General features: G+C 38.4%; 1 protein-coding gene across 1 annotated transcript in view; it reads right to left on the bottom strand.

Moving 5' to 3' along the window:
• neurl1aa (neuralized E3 ubiquitin protein ligase 1Aa) overlaps positions 1–22,265 on the bottom strand; it is a 59,427-nt gene that overhangs the window by 4,476 nt on the left and 32,686 nt on the right. Inside the window, exons 4-5 of the mRNA XM_072462325.1 lie at positions 15,614–16,342; positions 543–692 (exon numbers count right to left, since the gene is read on the bottom strand). Coding sequence (XP_072318426.1) covers positions 543–692; positions 15,614–16,342 — 879 coding nt within the window. The remainder of the gene's footprint in view (positions 1–542; positions 693–15,613; positions 16,343–22,265) is intronic.

The following is a 22,265-nucleotide window of genomic DNA, read 5'->3' as shown; positions in this document are numbered from 1 at the left end:
ATATGAGCTGGTTTCACTGAGGGTTTTCACTCAAGTCTAACACAAAAAAATAAGAGTCCTAAGAACATTGTCAGTTCATTTAAATGTTCTTAAATGTCTCGTTTAAATTTGTACATTTTTAGTTTTAATCTTTAATCAACCAAGACGTTCCAGTGGACTTCAGAATCACTTTCGCAAAGGAATATGATTAGGTTTTCTGAGGATTTTAGCACAAAAACAATGCCAAAGTGGACGGCAAATAAGACAGAAAATACATCTTACATAAGAAATATAATACAGGAGGTGTGAATCAGGTGTTTTTCTGAGTGCGAGACTCTGCTTTGGGACCATTTACGTAACAATGTTTTCCGTGTGAATCTGCTGCACATAAATAACATGAATCCGTCTCCAGCTGCAGCTCGGTCGCTCTCTCCGTGAAGCTCTGGCCTTTACGAACATAACTGTGCGACATCTGCTCGCTGCCTCTCGCCCTCACTCATCTGCCGTGATTGATTGTGAGTTTCCTCTGTAGGTTTGAGCCCCTCCTGCAGGTTTGAACTCACCTCCCGTTGAGCTGCAGTAGGCCGCCGAGCACAGACCACCGTTCAGGGCGGGATCCGAGCTGCCGCTGCCCAAAGCGCTGGGGGTCTGGGGCGAGGAGGACGGGGAGTTGGGGCCGGACGTCGCCCCTGTGTCTGCGCCGTGGGTCGAACCTGCACACAAAACACGAGAGGGAAATGCATTAGTGGGAGATGATTATGGAGGTGGATGACTCTGGGACTGGAACGGGGAAATGCACAGTGGCTTTATGGGAATTGGACGTTGGTGATAAAATGTTACGTTTTCATTTCATGAGCTATAATCACATGTTGTTTGCTGCTCGAGTGCGGACTGATAAGGGGAAGCGAGATTATTTTGTCCTATTTTATTCACTCTGGGCATAACGTTTGAAGTGATCATTTCAGGTCCAGAACTGTTAACAGCCTGCTCGCTCTCAAGAAGTCACAATTAAACAAACTGAACATTAAACACTGCTCGCCCTGAACACATGCAATACCGTCATATTCATGTGCAATTACTGTCATACTCACATGCAATAATATCACATTCATGTGCATATAACTGATGAAAATAGAGTGTTTATTTTACCATTATTAGTAGTATTATCTTGTCTTATGCTAGCTGTTTTTATTTTTTTTTTTTTATTTTTTTTTTTTTATTTTTTTTTCAATTTTTTTAATTTTTTTATTGATTTTATTGATTTTATTGATTTTATTTATTTAATTTATTTCCACCCTCCATTCCTTATTAGGAAATGAGAGGTTCTGTCTACAGGAGTTTTTGTTTATAAGAGTTTTTGTTTATAAGAGTTCTTCTATTAAGAGATTTTTAAAAACTTTCTAGAAGTTATCTGTCATTTTCCTCTGTATCTACCTGCGTTGCAACAATGAAATTTCCCCATGTGTGGACAATAAAGGATTATCTTATCTTAAATAAGAAATATACTTTACAGTCTCTAAAGTGGCAGGAGTGAGTGAGTCCACACTTCTATGGACATCATGGATACACATTTTCAGAAGCTCTTGGAGGGGACTGTGCAGCAAATGCAAAAGCTGGGCGACAAACCAGACCAGAAATGATTTTGCCGGTAGGAAGAGCAGCCGTCCGGTCGCTTTGACTGTTATGCACAGAGTGAAATTGGGATGAGCGAGGGAAGGACATTCAAAACGTCCAAACCGGAATCAACCCCACGATGCTACAGCCGGGTGCACGTGGCACACATGCACTCAACCACCAAGCGGCACTTTTCAAACTGAATTCAAACTTTGTTGAGTAAGTTTCTTTAAGGAGTTCACGCACTAAAGCAAAAAAATGTACATGTAGTCTTGTTTTATTCTCTTTTAATGTTTTTATTTTAGTGCAAAAAAGTATTTAAATGCGCAAAAGTCCACTTACAACCCAGGTCACCCTTGATTTTGATGTTTTTCATTTCATGTTTTTTACTTGGTTGAATGACGTTTAATAAAAGACATTCACAACAATGTTTATGCCATTTAGATATAATTCCTGCTTGATTTGATTCATAATATCCCTTCTATTAATGCATTATTCGATCACCAACGTTTTCTGTCACAAACAAAGGCTTTTTAAAATGTTGAGGCGATACAGTTTGGCAATGCATTTCCCACTGACTAAAAGGAATGTCAAGTTCCTGTCACAGATCTCTACATGACACTGGGAAGGGAAACAAATGGGGATTCCACATCGGGAGGAACACATGTTAAAATGCCGCCGAGGCCTCAGAAGATGGAAGGCTCCAGCCCAACTCGTCTCACGCTCCATCTGTCTTTAAGACCACGCTTCAGCAGAGTGTGACCGGCAAAACAACTGCACTACCGTTGAACAAGTTTAGAGCGGTCCCAGAGTTAAAAAAAAGAATGTTTTTAAATTCTAATGCAAATCAGAAGGAAGTTGAAGTGGGATGTTGCGTGAAATTGAGTTAAATGTGGAGCTATTTTGCATTTAGTCATTTACAGTGTTTATATTGCTTGAAAATACCATATTTTATTTGATTTTTTATTTTTTTTAAACTTCCTATAAGTTATCTGTCCTTTTCCTCTGTATCTACCTGCGTTGCAACAATGGAATTTCCCCATGTGTGGACAATAAAGGATTATCTTATCTTATCTTATCTTAAAAAACATACATTTTCTTCGTAGATTGGGGTCGCCTCTTCACAGATCTGACCTGTAACTTGACCTGGCGTTATTCGGTTGTCTCCTTGGAGATAGATACGTTTAATGCCGCTCTGTGGAACATTCTAATCCAGACAAAGTAGTAACATCTCCATAAGCTACATATTGTACATACAGAGTGCCTTTTTACATATGTTGGACTGATAAACTTTTGCGATTTAGCCAAATTTGTCTGTAAAAATGTGCCAATAAATTGGATTACTCATCTTATTAAAATCCAGTTAAGATAATTTTATTTAAGATTTTGCAAAATAAAGTACACATTTTATACCAGTTTGGCTTTTTTTTGGTTTACTTCCTGATTGTAAAACTTCACACTAGGAAATTCCAAAACGGTTTATCTTTAATCTCCTATAATTATATTATGTAAATTATTGTTTAATGGGTTGGAAACATGTTTTACTTTTATTTAAATTGTGCCTAATGTTTGGATGACATTCTGAGTCTCCCAATGGTTAAAAACTCTGCTCTACTTCAACATATTGTTCCATTTTTCGCCTCAAACCTGACACTTGTTGGTGTACAATGCTGTAAAACTATGATTTCGATTTTCAGACAAAGTCCAAATGATAAAATGATAAAAACCTGTCATACGCACTGAGCTTTTCTTATTATTCAAGCAAAAGTTGGGCCTGGGCGTGATCCTAAAAGCTTTGTTTTCAATGCTGCTTTCCAAACCCTCTTATCATTAGTGGTTTAGTAAGAAATATTTCCCCAAAAGTCACAAGAATACAGCAAAATATTCATCAAATTAGGATGCAAATGAGCTGCTTTCCATAGCGAGCGTGTAATCACCAACAAAGCATTCCCATCAAATACTTTGCCGCTTTTGAGTGCAATTGCAGATTACTTTAATTACATTCCCTCAAGCTCACTGTCAAGAGTCTCCTGTACTGCTCTATTTTTAGGTTTAAAGTGTTTTTTAAAGTATACTAGAGGCAGAAAACTGTTGGGTTACATTTTGTGGGTTTACTTTTGAATTTGTACTTTTATCATGTTTAAGTAGTATTTGTGGTTTTTGTTGTATCATGAAAAGTGCAACAATGTTAAAAGAAAGATGAATCCAATAAATCAAATATTCAAATACCTGCAATGTGTCATAAGCAATTATTTTCTTAATTCTTACTCTTAGACAGCAAATCTTGACCATTTTCAGTTTGTATTGAGTAGCATTTTTTTTCAAAAAGCATAATCACAATACAAATATTTCAAACATGAAGAAAAATGCCTAGTACTCAACACCAATTTTGATACTAGAATGTCATTTTCAACACAAAATAAGAGGTATTTTTAATCATATCTTGTGGTCTTATACTAATTCTGATAGAGAACTAAATCCCCTCTGAGTACTAATACTTTCTCAAATGCAGTTTCCATAGTTTTAGTATCGATTAATATCTGGATATGTTTATGTGACGGCTCAGAACACTTTCTCTTAATTGAAATGAACATAATGATGAGTCCAAAAGGCACACGGACTACACAGACTGGACCCAACTGTCACTGCCTTTGGAGAAAACGTCCCATTATTGCCGCTGCTCTGTCGCCCCTGTTACCCATCGCTCTCTTTCAGGATCTTTGTGATGTGGCTCATCTGAAACGCTTAAAGAGAGGATTTCTCTAGCTTCACAGAGGGGGGTCTCCCTAAAGCTCCTTTATGCAGCGTATGGATGTGCAGCGTATGGATGGCATTATGTAACAGGGCATTTCGAGCGCATACTGTCTGTGCTAATGCTGCTGTCGAATATTCATGGTGGTCCACAAAGTATTTTAAACGACAGACAGGACTCACTACTCACAAAATGTAGTAAAGCGACATTGAAATTAAACAGATTTAACTTTACTCTTAAAATGTTTGTCCAGTTGACGTATTCCATTGTGTTAATAAAACCGAGGGATTACACAGACTTTAAGGAAACATCGTTCTTTCAAATAAATAATGTAGAATTGACCTCGCAATGTAAATGGAATGAATGAACGGAAATAAGATGAGAAAATAAATAGCTTTCGACAATTCCGACAATTTAGTTCCGTGTGTCGCTCTAGTGATATTAAAGAGTTTTCTGTTGCGGTTCTAGAGCTTTCAAACTTTAGTCGTCGATTTATTGGTCGATGGTGTTTTAGTAGATGAACGTTTGTATTAGTCGACTAATACATACACAGCTTTCTAATACTTTTCTATATACATGGTTGTTTTTCCATAAACTCCATGCAATTATAGTGTGATCGATTGGCAGAAATTGACCACGAATTTCTTTCACTTCAGCCCTGTGGCGATGAACTGTTCAAAACAAACTGCTCTACCTTTTGAATGGAAAAAAAATTCTCAAAAAAGCATTCGCAACAGTTACACGTCATGTCGCTGTAGCAAAAATAATGAATAGATAAGAAAAAAGCAAAAAATACTGACAGCAACAACATCTCTCTTAAATCAAGTGACTGAAGAGTACTAAACAAAATCTACTCAAGTAATATTACAGTTACAGGACCAAAATGAAGTACTGCTAGCATGTTTTTTTTTCATATAGCAATTTAAATCAAAACGTGATGAATAAAAATGATAATTCATGAATGACAATCAAATCAGAAGTACCAGTACATTACAAAAAATGTACACCAGTTACTCCAGAAATCTACTAAATTACAATAACATGGGTATTTGTAACGATATCTTTCACTCCTGCTTGTGACACGTACGGAAGGCTAAACATGCTCCCAATCCATTAAACCGCATAGTTGTATGTATGAGCACAATCCTCTTTGTCGGTCCGCCCTGCCTCACTATCGCTCCATCCATTTTTGGGCTAATCCCTGCAGCAGGCTCGTGCCCCTCGCCCCTCTCCCATGGGGCAGCCTGAGCGGTGCCCGGGCCCTGATCTCGGGACAGTGGATTAAACGTCTATTGTGTCAACAGCTGTGAACCACATCCAGGGCCTTGAGTTAAGGAGACAGGCAGCGAGGCTCTTTGCTTTAGCCTTTAGCCTTTAGCCTTTAGCACGTGGAGCATGTGGCGTATGTGCAGAACGAGGTGGGCGCGGCTCAGCGTGGGTCGTGCAGCTTAGGTCACTTTTTTGGGAAATATTCCACGTGCCATTAGTGGATGCACGCAGCCAGCACGGGAGGATGTACAGTATGCTACACTGGTAAAGACATAGGGTTTGGATGACCTTGAGCGATGTAATGCCTCTCAAGGTCGGAATTCCCACTGTCACAATGGATTCCCCTTGGAAAAAACAAACACTGCTTTTATCCTTTATATATAGTGCAAGCGTGACTTAGGTTGTAGAGCGCTTGTCTTAATACCAGAGGGTTGGGGGTTCCATCTTCTGACCAGTGACTGTGTGAGTGAGTGATTGGTCATAGAGGTGACGTTTCCCTGAACACTATCAAAATTTACCGCAGTTATGTGCAAGCAGTGCCACAATTCCTGGTGATAAAATATGTCTTTTTGTTTTATTATTATTATTTTGTCAGAAATCCTGTTTTTCTAATAATGACTTAGTTTGAGGGTTGAGAACCTGTGGTAAATATTGAGTTGTACAGAACGAAGTGTTGAGCTGCCAATGGTGCTTAAATGAAATTAGACACTATTACTTATTATACTATACATTTTTTGCTTCAATTTCACATTTTAACATGATACTGTCACATTATTTCGTGATAGTTAAAACAAAAGAAAGATGGTATCACAAGATAACATGAAAAGAAAGGACAAAAAAACATAGAAGTCGTTCTTTGTTTTTAAACTATTACAAAATAACGTTAAAATGTGACACTGAAGAAGAAGAAAAAAACAATATAAATGTGTAATGTTGTTTTACATTATGTTTACAATGTGGTTGCTAGGTAACAGTTGTGGAATTACCTCTGCCTATGTCATATTTGCTGCCCATGTCTAACCAGGAAGTACAGCTATAAACTTCACAAAAAATGTCAATGTGGAGACAACTCGGCAAAATGTTGAGCAAAATCTGAAAAATAATGATGTTCTCCATGTTTTAGTGAAATGTGTAGTCTAACCTAGAACTTTAAATACTGATTTAAATCACAATCTAACCTAAATATGTATCAAACAAAACTCTCAATTGTATTCCTTTAATGCAGCTTGGGTTTGGAGTTCATGTTTGCAAATTTACACCATCAAAATTGGAACTAAACCTGAAACTAAAGCTGGACTAGATCAAGACTAAACAAGAGCTATCAGGAATAAAATGGCCTAAATTTAGGACTAAATAATAACAAATGTAAACGCACTCTTTATTCAACTGTTGTAGCTGAACCCTGACATTTTTCTATAACAATTGTGCAAATTATAGCTATAATAAACCAAAGTGATTCTGAACAGAGTAACAAAATAATAACTGCCAAAAAAATCTACTTCTCTCATAAAAGCTGGATAAACTTAGGGACAGGGGACAAGTCTAAACTTAGACTTTGTTAACATTTTCTTCCCAGCACATGACCTTTAAAGTGATGTTTGTTCATTTAATGACACTGGACTCTTGTGCAGAGGTGCTTTGAGGACAGAAACACACTTTTGTGTTTACTTTACAAGTCCTTAGATCACATGAGAGCCGGGCGCCAGAGCAGTTTAAATCTGTGGTTTACCGGCTGTATTGAAAGTTAACAGTCCCTTTTTTCTGCTGCAGTGAGATTTTATCATTGGCAAAGAACAGAGCCATTTTGAAGGAGAACAAAGACAGTCCGCTGCGTCCTCTTTCATGGAGGAAGGAACTATGAGGTTTATAATGTTGATGAATGCATGTCTAATGAGGCCCAAAATACACTGCAATGATAATATTTTAGGGTTTTTTCCCTTTATATTTAGTTTTGAAATTGTTAAATGCTATGGGAATGGTGCTTCAGGCTGTGCACATGAACGCAAAGTGATGTACATGGGGTGGGAGTTTGTCCCTCTTTCTTCTTCTCACTCCATTTTGAGCTTGGATGGTTTATTATTTGTATTTACTTGGGAAATCTGACACGTGAGACATTGAACTGTAGGTTTAATAGTGTATCTATGAAAGTGTGTGTGCTTAATGACATTGTTTTGTAAGATGCAAAATCTGACAGCACTCAATGTTTTTAGGTTATTACTATTTTTTTGTACTTGTTTATGTCCATGTAAATAATTCATGCCCTGGAGCTGTGTTTTTATCATCCTCCCCTACATGACTGAAGCGTTATTTTTCTCACTCTGTGTTGGTTTCAAACTGCTTAATCCCTTGAAATAAGAAAAACTTTCACAATTCTGAACAAACAATTAGATCATTTGAAGAATTATAGTGAATATAAATAATAAATAATAGCGTTACATTTCTAATATTGAGTTTTGCCTATGAGAGCTTTTTGCATTTGTCAGAAAGTTCCAACTTTTAACTTCTAAATATCATTCTCTCCCACAGTGAGGTGTGAACAAATCTCCGCTCCTCACACCTGTTACTGTTTTTCCTTCCAAAACCGCACTTTGCTTTTACCGCCGCATCACGGCAGCTCTATTTGCAGCGACGGAGATCCAGACCGAGCGTACAGTGAAGCCGACGGAAGGAGGGATGACGAAAGGGGGCAGCGAGAAGGAGCGGAGCGTGGCAGCTGCTCCGGTGGAGCGCGTGGGAGGCGAGGCTGACATTTTAATGGAATCTATAATACATGTGAAGTGGGTCATCGGATGGGTGTCCTATTTCTGCGCCACAGAGACCGAGGTCCTCTCAGCGTCGCTCTCTCGCAAAGTTCAGGGCAGCTGGACGGCACGGATTCAGTTTAGTGCCGTTCTGATGAGGGAGTTCACAATTAGGGTTGCAACATTTCTACGGGAACAATACGGGGATAAACGCGACTTTATGGGAATGAATGGTAATAAACAGGGAATTAACACTTCTGAAGGTTGTCTCCTAATTAACTGAGAGAGAGAAACAGGTGGACTTGATGTTAAAGAGGTTTTAGGCGTCAGGACAATACGTGTAGCGTTGTGTTTATGTCACATGGTGTCATATCTGTGTCTCAGGTGATGTTGAGTCATCTTCAAACTGATTAAGATGATTTACAACAAATGATATGCCTTTGGGGTCGCTCACAAAACAAATGACAGTTTTGTGACTCGACAAACGTCTTAACTTAATTCACCAGCAGGTTAAAGAAGGTTCCAAACTTTCAAGAGAATCTGTTTTCAAAAATAGTGGAAAATGGTATTGTATGGTTTTGTATGTTATGTGCAGGTTTATTTGTTCAGATGCGTCAGACATTGTTTTTTCAGAAGTCACGCACCTTTGCAACCCTATTTACAATTATTTAACTTAACAATGGCTATGTTTACATGCACACCACATGTTCTTTATCTGATTTCGAGATCAGATTATGGAAATGTCATGTAAATAGTTACATCTGATGTGATTTAATCAGATTTATTTCGAATTGTTCACACCAGTGCTGGTTTTCACCTGCAATAGGTTGTGTTCAGGTTCTAGAATTTTAATTTTATCTAGAATATGTAACTCTATGAGAGATTTACTGCTTGTGAAAGAAATAACAATGAACCTTATCATTATTGTTTAGGGATCATATTGATCTAATCTATCCTTTTAACTGACAACAATCACATCTTTGGAGTTGAATAATGGCATCACTTTCTGAAACGGTTCTGGAAAAAAATGCTTTTGTTCACTTTTGTTTATTTTTGCTGTCAGAGAAGATGTTGACGTTTGTGCCAGCTAAAAAAAAAAAAGGCAAATCATTACAGAGATATTAATCATAAACCAGGTCAACAAATCTGCCGTCTGAGAGTTGAACAGCAAGATATCTGATCTTGACTTCCAGCTCAATTAGAAACTATAGGATTTCCAATATGTTGTGATGTCACGTGAACGCAACCTTTTATTGTAATCCTCTTCTGTCCTCTTTTACTATATCTAGACTTCTTCTGGACCTCCTTCATCTTTGTAAAGTATGTGAATATATATGACAAACTAGAGGTCACAAGAAAGCCTTTATGTTTATGTGTCGAAATACCACACAATCCGCCAATGAACCCGTAATTTGACAATGTATTCTTAGACAGTTTAAACTTCATGGCCTGTTAAAACCCAATATAGTGGGCCATATCTTGGATTCCATTTCAATCTAGTGTGGTAATGTCATGCTGTCTCTCACAAACATTTTGCTGCATGTACGACTGGCCCTCTTTAGATATGAACATTGTCAAAGATAAACAAGCTGAACCAATGAAGACAATGTCAATCTGTGGATTTCATGTAAATAATACTTATTAGAGTTATTTTTATCAAGAGTATAAGAGTTTTTTATTCTAAGTTATGTGTTTTTTTATTGTTATGCTTCTGTGCCAATCTGTTTCTGTACCTAATCTGTGTTGCAACAGCGGAATTTCCCCATTGTGGGTTATATATCTTTTAAATAACCACATTTTTCAACCGCACATTTTCCTATTTTGGTACAAAGGAGACTACATTTTTTCAATGATTGGAAACAAATACAAAAAACTATATATATTTCAGTCAGAGCATCAAGTTTAGTTCCTTTTTTGTCATAATGTTTGTCATAAAAGCCCCTAATTTGTATATAAGGGAAGAAAACATACATGTTAATTTAATACAAATTACACCAAAGCACATGCACTTTGAACATCTTATGGCCTGGTTCAGGTACAGTTTATTGTCCAGACAAAGGGAGAAAGGCCCAGACTAACTCCGTGCCACTTGCTGATTCATTTTCTGTAGCATCTTGTCTGTCCTGATTTGCCTCTGAGTAGCCTATATGTTGAACACCATCTATTTCTATTCTTTCTCGACAGCTCCATTACTTCATGCTATGTTTAAAGAGATAGGCCTCTCCTTTATCTGGCCGCCGTGAAGTGCCTGAGCCCACTGGGAGAGCCGAGCTGTCCAGTTTTACACGCGCCGCTCAAGGCTGAGACACACACTCAAATATAGAGCGACTCGAAGCTAAATAACTTGGCCATCGACACAGAGGAGCAGTTCTGGAGATGGCAGGACTGAGATAAGAGCGCTGCTTTATAATTCCGAGCAGCTGTGGCTAAAGATGATTCGCACGTGGGCCTTCACAGATCTGTAACTGATAAGGAAAAGGCTTCATTGTCCTCTTGTTCCTGTTTCATAATGGATGGAGCGATCTTGTTTTGGATCAAGACACGCGAGCCAAGAACACACAGACAAGAACTTTTGGAACCAACCAAACTTCTGATTGTGGCTGTTCAGCTGTCGATAGGAGTTACTGAGTATGATCTGTATTAAGGACAATGGACAATGAGCCGCAGTATTGAATATCACTGTGGGACGTATTGACATTAGCTATAGAGTCAGTGGTAACTAGGGCACTAAATGTAGGCTGGTCCAAATATAAAATCAAACAGAGATGGGGAACATGTTTGTTGTATCATACGAAACAGACATCATTTGAATCATTATGGTGCTATTAATGGGTTTCAACTTCTCGATGTAGGTAGTCTTCAAGGGACTCTCAAATTATCTATTGTTTTGTTTGAAATAGTTGATGAGTATGGCAAAAGTCAAAATGTTTAATCAAACTATGAAACCCATGGAAGTGATGTATTGCTTTCCAGGTTAAATATAGGTCAATATTCTTCCCAGATCCTGGAATTTTACTCCAAAGCACAAATATTGCAAAGTATAAACTAGTGTTTTTATATCTTTAATAACTTGTAGTTTCATATCTATGCAATATTATCTGATATGACATAAAGATTTCCACCATCAAAATTTCCACTGTCAAAATTAAATCTTTTTTTTATTAATTATCAAAAAAACACTTTTGATATGGCCATTCAATGAAATTATTTGATCAAAATCATACTTCTGTTGGTCGCATTGTGCATTTATTTAAATTTCATACGTGTCAAAAAGTGCTTCATCTCAGGATTGTCCAAGTCCTTGTCTTCAGATGTGCTCCAGTGTGACCTCTCGTCTTCCTTTTTCGTCAGTGTGAGGAAAGCAGGATATATTTAGAGAGCGCTCTTCCTCCACAGACACACGCTCGCACCACCTTCATGAGGCCTTTTTTTGGCTGCGGCTCTCGGACATTGTGTTAATAGAAGACAACATGTGCTAATCTAATCATCACAACAGCTTTATTCTGTTCTTCATGGTTCTGTATCTTACAACAATGTAATGTAACAAAGGGGATTCTGAAGCTTGTTTTGGCTCAAGCTCTGGTGAGGGTTTGAAAATGGTTCCTTTGTTTTAATGTGCTTTACATCTGGTCCTGTTCTTGGTTTTGGTTCTTGTTTGTTTAACCTTGGTCTGGAGCTGTTTCTTATAAAATGGAATCCAGAGCTGATTTGACAATGCTGTTTTTGTGATAAAACCTTTTCCACTGAGAGTCTGTGTATAGTCCAAATAACAGGGATTCAACACGGGCATGGCGCTGGCAAAAGACTTCAAAACTTATTGTGGAATCCCTATGATTTTACAATGTATCTGGACTGTACCTTAAGTGCACTGACAAGACTATGAGATATACTTCAAGAAAAACACTCGTAAACCGTACCCTAATCCTTCATCTCACACTTCACTCACAAATCTCAAGATATCTCGGTCTGTCTTCTCCTTTATGCTTAATTCCTTTAACAATACCCCAAAATGACTAGTGGACTTAAAAAAATGTGGTTGATGAAGACAGCTTTTGTTCAAGAAGTGTAGCCCATTTTAAAATTATTTTTTCTTCACTGTTTATAGTCGTGGTTAAGCTCATTTTTACCCAGTTTATTTCTGCTTTAGTCCTTAGCCACTAAATCCATTGTATTTGGATCGCACAATATACAATTTGCAATAGGAAAATCACTGATAACTGATGGATTGCACATTTTGAACACATTACTACAACACACCAGAGTAGACAATACTCCTAAACCTTCTAATTTCCCATCCCTACATCATGGAGGGGGGGAAATAAGTTGCACTGTGGAAATGCCAGGGCAAAAGGTGCCACAGGCTTCACACTTCTTGGTCATTACGAGCGTTTAAAAAGGCCAAACTCGCCTCAGGTGCCCGTGCGCTTCACCACCAGCTAAAGTGATCACCCACTGGGAGATGAGTTTGTTCTCCTGCTGTGAAAGAGTCAGGGCAGCGTCTCCCCGCAGCTCAAAGCTGCTCATACACTTCCTGTTTTCATTTCACGGGCCACGACCAATCATCTCGTCTCGCTGAACTCTTGTACTCTACAGCGCTGCGCCAAGACATCTGCCATAAACAGAGGAACAATGTGGACTTCCTAATGCTGGATTAACTGGATGTTGGTGGTCGGGGGCAGGGCATAGGTCAAAAGTGACGATAAAGTTATAGTATTCAAGTCAAAGCAAATCATCAAATCATCACTTTGTGCGTAACGACTCCGCCATGCCGTGGTTTCTTATAGATATGAACTATTTTATGCATTAAAAACTGCCATAAACGCACATATTAGGGACATTTATACTGAAAAAGTAGAGCTACATTTAAATTGTTTGCCTAGCGTTGTCAGGTATTAACCAAATTTACAGATATGATTATGAATACGTTATTTAGTTAGTGCAAAGATTTAAATGTTGCCTCATTTTTTAGACTTGAAACGTAGAATTAGATTAGAACAAAATCATTATGTTTGTTCTATGTTTGTTCGAACATCTTGTATGTAGGTGCTACTTTAAGTGGTGATGTTTATGTCCCGATGAGATAAAAATGCATTTTAAGAAAACATAATTTACACATTGAAATGTATGGATGTAAGTCAATTTAATAAAATAATAAAAATGATTTGTATTTGTTGTTTTGTTGAGAGAGCAAACTGAATCTCTCCTTAAATGTGTTTGTGTATCAGACAGAACATATAGAGCAGGCATGTCCAAACTACGGCCCGGGGGCCAAATGCGGCCCTTAGACACATTTTTGTTGGCCCTCCTGCTTCCTGCTAAGTTGATCCAAACAACAAGAAGCAGTAGGTTTTACTGTAAAATTGGAAAGATTAAGCATTTTGATGTTATACCAACCTAATATTAATTTTCCAAGTCTTATTAAAGGTGTGGAGGCTCATCCAAACTATGTCAAATGCAAAATGTTGAATGAATCACTTTGTCATTCAACAAATTCGATATTGTCAGGTTATTTGTGGCCCTTTGCCCCGTATAAGTTTCAAAATGTGGCCCTCAGTGAAAAAAGTTTGGACACCCCTGATATAAAGCATGTGCAAAAACAGGTATTTCCACACAAATAAAAACAGGTGCAACAAACATATAACATATGACATAAATTCCTCAGAAAAAAAAACAAAGTTTTCTGTTTTGTTTTTGTTGTTTCGCTTTTGAAACTCGCACCATTTGTTCAGAAACTTGTTCAATACATTTCTTCCCACTTTTGCCTGCATGGTGGTCTGGACTCCGGGCAGTCATTTTTTAGGCTGTGGAAGTGTTTGGCCCGAATCGGCATACTGTCAGAGCATTCAACACTTAGTACAAATGGATTTTCGGCCCCGGGGAGTGAGTGAATTAAGCTCTCCCTCTTGCCCCGTCTCTCTCTTTCCCTTCCTCTTTTCCCCTCTGCTTCTCTCTCCCTCTCTCATTGGTGTTGGCTCCAGATTGAGATCGATATTCGGATCTGCGAGTTCCTGACCCCGGACGCATCGCGGGGCTAAAGTGGCGTTCACAAATTACTCCTCTACTCCGACTATATTCACAAGATGAATCGCTCCAAGAAAAAAAGATCGCTCATTACTCTCTTTAGCGCAATTACAGCCCATCGACCGACTAAAATATATGGAGACAAAGGTTCAAAAAGTGTCTTCACCTCCAGTTTAATTTGATTCGAGTTATGTGGCATGTTAATCATTAGACGTACTCTATTAGCATTATCCAAGCTAATTGTATTCAGTTCTGAAAAGACCCGGGCTGATAATGTGCTGCTTAATGTGTTCTTGGTCTTTTGCATGTACAATACTATTTATTTAGTCTGCACAGATCGGGGGCTCAGTACATTGTAGTTGAGTCCGATTGACAGCCACCTCTCTGTCAATCAGCGTCAGGGCAGCTATGGCTACAGAAGTATACATTGTAACTAAGAGTGAACGATAGACTCTGATAGCTCTTTGAGGATCTTTTAAAGCTTGTAAAAAGCAAGATAAATCCAAGAACTAAAACAAATATACTCCATACTATACTCCATACTACAATGATAAATAAAAATGCTTTTCTTTTGTTCAAGGTTTTAGAAAATAGACTCTCGACACAAAATCATATTTTCTTTACTAAACATTGTTGTTTTATTCTAGTTTTGATTGTGCTGAAAATTTTCAAATTTTGTCTTTTTAATATGATTTTTTTGATTATCAATATTTGTTCAAATCTACTTTTAATACTAGTTTTAGAATTAGTATCAAATACATCTACAATTTTCTTGATTCAAATCTTAGAGGGATCTCATATGATGGACTTGGTCAGTTATATGTACATGTACATGCTGGATCTGTAATACAAGTGAAATGGTTTATTTCATCCTGAACAAACAACACAATTTACTTTTCTCTTTGTCATTGAAACACCACCGGCCTGCGAGTTAGGATGTGCTCTGAACAGGGCTGCAACATTTATTCTGAATAATGGTGATCGTAATCATATTTGGATACTCTTTCCTGTTATCTGGACTATACAGACTCTACCAAGCAGTGACATAGTTTAATAATTGTAATACTGTACTATATTATTTATTTTTCTCTATCTAGAAGCCTTCAACCACTGTATTTGAACCTTTCTTGATTTGTCGGCTAAGTGCTGACTTAGCCGACTACTAAAACGATCTTTAGTTGCAGCTCTACAACTGAAACCCACCAATAATCTGTATAATATAGAAATGTGCTTTTACCTAGGATCTTGAGCTGGGTGATGGCTCCGTGCAGTCCGAAGAACATCCACAGAGGCCTGGAGTTGTCCACGCACACCTGCATGCCTACGTTGGTCCCGTTATGACTCAGGATCACTTCTCCTTCCGGGTTCACCAAAAACCCCAGGATGTCCCCGCTCTGGAGGGGCGTGGGGACCCTGCACACCGCCCAGAACTCCTTCCGATCCACCAGCGCCTCCGGGTTGTACGGCAAATCGCTCGGACGCAACACGGCGGGATCGCACGACGTCACGCCGTAGGACAGGGACCCAGATCTCGCCGGGCTCGACTTGGTGACTTTGATGAAAACCGTCTCGCCGATTCGCAGCGGGCGGTTGGTGAAAACCAGCGTACGTTCTTCTCGCGCGTGCTCCGATCTCGCCACCGTCTGCTCGTCCAACGTTTTGATGTGCGCTCCTCTGAGTTGGTGGAAATGCAAGTCGCTCTCCAGCGAGGACGGCAGCATGGAGGACTGCTGTGAGTTGAGGGAGTTCTGCGGGATGGGGCAGGTGGACGAGGACGAGGCGGAGGCCAGGTGAAGGGTGTGGCGGTGCGAGTGCGCGTGGGCGGAGCCGCCTTCGTCCTGCTGCCGGTTGAGGTCGCACAGGGAGACGGAGAGGCGCGAGTCGTCGGCGTCGCGGCGCAGGGACGAGGAGCGCACCGTGGTGAAGGAGCGAGGGCGCAGGCAGTCGGGAGGTACGATCTCACTCTCTGGAAAAGAAAGAAGGGAACGGTTAATGATGGGGAAGGACAGGTCGCTTTCAGGCAAGACTCTAAACCAAATAACACGACTATATTCATGCGGTTTAGGCAGATTATTTCTGCCTGATTTGGAGGATTTTGTGAGGACACATTCAGTCATATTTTGATTTGAATTGCACTATTGCTAAGACATCTTTGCAGTGAATCGGGAAAGAATTCTTGTGCCTGAGACCCAAAAATATTAGTGTTGCAAATATTTTACATTTGTCAAATATTGTCTGTGCATTAGATGTTATTGCTTTGTTTACTACAGCACGACATTTTCCTGTTTCGATGGATTGACATGACGTTTGTTGCATTGACACACATGCAACTGAATAAATGCAATATGGACAAGTTTAATGGCATATTGTGGAACATTCTAGGCATAGAAATGACATCTCCATGGAGACATATGGTAAAAAAGTGCACGTTTAACATGTCAAAACCATCACTATGATGTCATGCGTTTAAATGAAGAACACATTTGCAGTCACATTTGGAGGTCAAACGTTGCTACAGTATGTATAATAATCTTCCAGTTTCGAATATAAATAGTTAATTCATGTTTTATTCACAGCTACAGGCTCCAAACTGAACCAATGTTTGCAGAGAACTATCAAATGACATTACAACACATATAGTCCTAAATCACATGATAAACATAATCCTTATTCAATTTGCCTCCAGACTCACGTACAGCTGAATCTTCATTGTCAGCCTGAACACGCCTGAACACGCGCTGAAAGTGACTGAACGCACCGCTGCTCTGACAAAACAATCTTGATAAGAACGAGAATGCAATTTCCCTTCAGTTGTGCGGCGCTTAGCTCTAATTACTCACAAGTGACAGAAAATGCGCTTTGAGGAACAGAAATTAAAAGAGATCGGTGGGTTGCTGCCTTATCATTTTTCAGCTGAATCGACTGCAACGAAACAAAACGCAATGACTAGGAGAAAATGATGCGTCTGTGTGCACTTGTTAATTTGTTGAACGATGGCACAATGAGTTATTTACAGTGAGCCTCACAGCAAACAAACCAGCAATAAACAGCAAGCAATGCAAAGTCAAAGATATAGGCTCATAAATAGGAGATTGGAAGAAATAAAAGTGTCAATGAGGCTCTGGCAAAATTTAAATAGCTGGTAATGTTGTCATAAAACTAAGCTACATTTGGATACTATAGAATACCACAATGAACACACTTTTATTCTGATAAGTGGTTCCACTTTTTGGTGCTTTGGTTATGCATTTGACCACACATTTTTGTATCGCAAAAGCTGCGATACAAAAACACTTTTTTCTGACGACTGCATCGCATTTGAGAGAAATTGCGGCGCATTTTGCGATGCGATACCGCTTATTCTGAACCCTGTATATATATATATATATATATATATATATATATATATACATATACATATACATATACATATACATATATATATATATATATATATATATATATATATATATATATATACATATATACATATACATACATATATATATATATATATATATATATATATATGTATTTACAACCCTAGAATCAGGTTATGGCAAAAAGTGTAAAAAAAGGTCTCAAAACAAATGTCAATTGGATTAATCAGTTTATATTACCACAGACTAAAGAGTGATCAAATACAAAAAGGTCTGGAAACTCTTCATTTGATCTTGCTATAGAAATATAGACAATAAACGATACAAAAACTAGATACTCACTTGAACAAGTATTGATACTAAAAAAAACAAATAACAGTTATAGATCTTGAACTTTATCAGAACTAGCTTAAGACCACATGGTAACATCAAGAAAATACTGTTATTATTTGTGTCAATTCTATTGTCTTATCATTTAAAAACATATTTTGGTATCTAAATCGGTTAAATTGAGTATCAAGCCTATAGTTGAGGTTTAAAATAGAGATTACATTTTAATATCGCGAAAACACAATTATATATAAAACAAAAAAACAGTGACTCTCTGTTCTTTTTACTTTCTAGTCGACATAGTTGGTCATTCCGAGCGCGTGTCATTAACTTTGTGGACCAAAAAAACCCTTGTGCTCAATCACTTGGCACGAAGCTCAAAATAAACACTGGAAACACATTCTCATCAACTCATTTTCTCTGTCTAAATGTATCAGATCCTAATGAGCGGTGACACTGCTCCTCACATCCTAAAATACTCCCGTGCTCAGGCATAAGCGCAGACTAAACCCTCCAGCAGCAGCTCTGATAACGCGCCCTCCGCTTTCTTACATCCTACGCCTTCTCAAAATAACACCTCGCTGCAGCCTGCCTCTCTCTCCTCTTATGAAATTAAGCCTACAAGAGACGCTGCTTCTTTTGAGCTCTGTACGTTCGATAACCCTCGACGTCACTGAGAAGGCAGTGTTCTTAGCATCAGGAGTCGTTAAGACAAAACGGGAAGTGTGGAGGAGGCAGAAGATGAAAAAGCAAGAGACTGACTCACTGACTAATGTTCGTCTAAAGAAGTAAAGTTTAACCTGGGCAGATAAAGCTCTTAGCTTCAATTAGCACAGCGGTGGGACCAGAGGCAAGCGACTGTGCTAAAAACAAACCAAAACAGCACAAGGAAAAGGCAGATTTAGAAAAAAAGACGGATTTGATTGATGATCAAACAGCATTTAATATTTAACCATTTTGTACATAGTTGTCCTTCAACATTAACATTGTTTGATTAATTTTGTTTATCACGCTTCAGTTGTTATTTTCCTTACACGTCTGGTCTACATTATGTTAAAAATGAATGGGGTTTCAAAGGGCAGCGAATAAAAAAGATTAAGTTTGAGAGAAGTCTTTATCTGGGAAAAGGTCAACAATGGCACAGTAATAGAAATAAACATGCCATTACGACTCTTAAAGGCACAGTATGTCACTTTATTGAGGTGGAAAGTCTCTTGTATTATTCAATGGAAATAGAAAGTTGAAATCATATTTTTTCCTTGCAGATAGATGCTTTTTTATGCAATTCGGTGCAATATTATAGCTAAAGGAACAACAATTCCATGGAAACAAGCAGGAGGAGCCTCATCCAGACTGAGTACGAGTCGGATTTGTAAAGATGTCAGCAATAAAACCACCCTAAATAAATAAATAAATAAAACAAATTTTGGCTCAAAGGTTTGATACTGTGCCTTTAATTTGGAACACCACAATGTATGTTTCAGCCAAAACTTAAGACTTTTAGGTCAGTACGTCAACTGCTTGTACTGGCCTCAATGTTGTGGTATCAATTCCTGACTCCAACGATTTGCTGAACGTCTCTCTCCGCTCTTTATCCCAATTTGATGCTTACTTTCGCCAAATACAACCCAAAAACACTTCTTTAACAGCAGGTTTTTGATGCCATATACTTTCAAGAACTATTTCTAACCCAAATACCGTGTAGGAGAATAATAATGTCATACTCCACTGCGTCAACATGGAAATAGAATCTGAATCACTGCGGGAAATTAATATTTATCATTCAAAACAACTTTTTTCCTCCTCTCTACAGCTAAATTGTCTCCCCAATCCCTTCACCAAAACAACACAATCTTCAAAGACAGCATGACAAAAATCCTTCTGTCAGTCGTCAGTCTGAGTGAACCGCACACAGGGACAGTCAGAGCCCTGCTGCGGCTGATATTATCTTCACTCTTTTAAAATCATGTTCCTGTCAGTTACTGCTCTCCTCTTCGCACAGATCAGAACGTTAGCCGATTAATCTTTAATGCTACTAAGCCTCCATAATGGGGCTAATTGACTTTTCATAGGGATATAAATCAAAGACGGCGAGTTCTTCAATGAACAAGTGCAGTTCACAGAATACAAATCAAGCGTTCAACCACTCAAGTGAGCATCTGAAAAGTCTTATTGGAAAATCATCATGTGCTTAATATTCCAATTGTGAATTTATAGATCTGAATAAATAGAATTATTGTGTGGACAGGGTCTCAACTAAAGCACATGATTGATTCGTCACAATACTAAAAATACAAACTGGATTTCAATTAAAAAAACACAATATTCAATACTCAATAGCAATTTCAAGGATGAAATAATAAATAAATACAACTAAATAAATTACATTATTTTGACAATTGAATGTGATTTTAAACACAAAATAATAGCACTTTATTTATGTTACCATGTTGTAACTAGTACTGGATTACTTGGGAAAACCAAACTAATGCATTAAGTTATTAGTTACTAAAAGAAAATATAAAATTCTATGCATGTGTATGTTATGTTATTGATGTGGCGATAGTACTTTTTGAATCAAACTGAAAACCTAAAAATAGTTTAAGTGGATCGAAGGGCTTAAAAGTACCTGTATTGTCTCTTCTGCTTGTCTGTTGTTTTTTTGTTATATTCTTTTATTCTTTTCTATTTTTACTTATTTCGACAAAAAGATGCAACGATTGTCATTGTTGAGTTTTTTAATTGGTATTGTTTAATTTTGTTGTTTGGTGTGACGTAATTGTGAAATGTGTGTAATTTTAAAAAGATTAAATCAAATATATATATATATACATCTGCATCCTAACACATTACCTCCAACAATGGTCTAAAGAGATTGTAACAGATTTTTTTCATGTAATATTGTGAAATCTGTTTTGCCACAGAACTGACATATTATAAAAGCAACTGAAAATGAGTCTAATGTGCGCTTTCTGCATCTAAATATAGTGTTTTATTCTTGGCAAAGCAGGAAGTGCACTGTTTGCATGCTGTTATTTGCTTTACCATGAACTGATCTCATTTTGTATAGGATTTTATAAACCTCAATTCCACTATGATGACATGTCCAAACAAAACAACACAGTAAAGGTACAATTGAAACACAAAAAAAGGTTTCTGAGTGAAAAATGATTGATTTATTTAAGCAAAAAACTGCACCAAATCATCTCACATGCCCCACTATGACGCTAACTCAAACACAACCGTTACGCACAGGAAATAATTTCTTTAAAAAAAAAACTGTCTTTTATAAGCTGCTTTTAAACGCAGCCCTGAGACTTTGTAGACCCGTTTAACCGTGTTCGTCTTCATCTCACGCTCTACAAAAACGGACGATTCTAGTTTAAACCAGACTGGCTCGAGTGACACGTCTTTTGGTATCATTTAAAGTCTGGAATTTGAAGCACGGCTGGACTGCAAAAGTAGTTTTTACTCCATGAAAAACGTCTGTCCAAAGTGTTTAAATAAAGCTGTGTGAGGCAGCTGCTGATCACGTTTTTTAATTATTGTAATCCTTTGATCTCATTGGTCGGTTTTAAACGATTTCTGATTGGTCGAGGCTGGAGCTTGGCAGTTGTAAAAGAGACTGTAAACAATGTGTGTGAGTGGGACAGATGCAGCTGCCGACTGAGGAAGGGAATTAACACATTTTTAAAAGTATTTAAATTACTCCAAGTCAAGCATTAAGAGGTTTAGTGCGTGACAAATGAAGCCTGCGTAAATTCAGCCTGGAAGACCTAACTCCACCCATCTACGTCAAGGCCTCCATGGAAGGACCCCTCTCCCCAGCGCCATCATCGCACTCAAGCGGGCGTGGCCTGTCCGTCTGTGAGAGTCAGATCCCTCACTTCACCATGGACTCTCCCAGGTTTCTGCGCTTATCCCAAAGAGGTTATGCAGTTTTTCCTGGCCAAGAAGTAGGGTGAAAGGTCAGGGGGCGTCTGTACCATGGCCCTCGTACCTGCTCCTCATCCCCAATCAACGCTCTCAAGTCGCTCCTCCCCGCTCCCAATCAGCACCAGGCGGTCGCATTTAAGCCTCAGGCAGATGGCTCGGCCGCTCAAACCGTACTGCGACCCACCGCCTCCCCAGCTCCTCCTCTGCATTCCCCTCATCCTCTACCTTTTCTCCACATCTACC

The sequence above is a fragment of the Eucyclogobius newberryi genome, unplaced genomic scaffold (assembly GCF_026437365.1).
Source record: "Eucyclogobius newberryi isolate DKJ021-1_F unplaced genomic scaffold, fEucNew1.0.hap1 SCAF_4, whole genome shotgun sequence".
NCBI lineage: Eukaryota > Metazoa > Chordata > Actinopteri > Gobiiformes > Gobiidae > Eucyclogobius > Eucyclogobius newberryi.
This window is presented reverse-complemented; position numbering and strand designations above follow the sequence as displayed.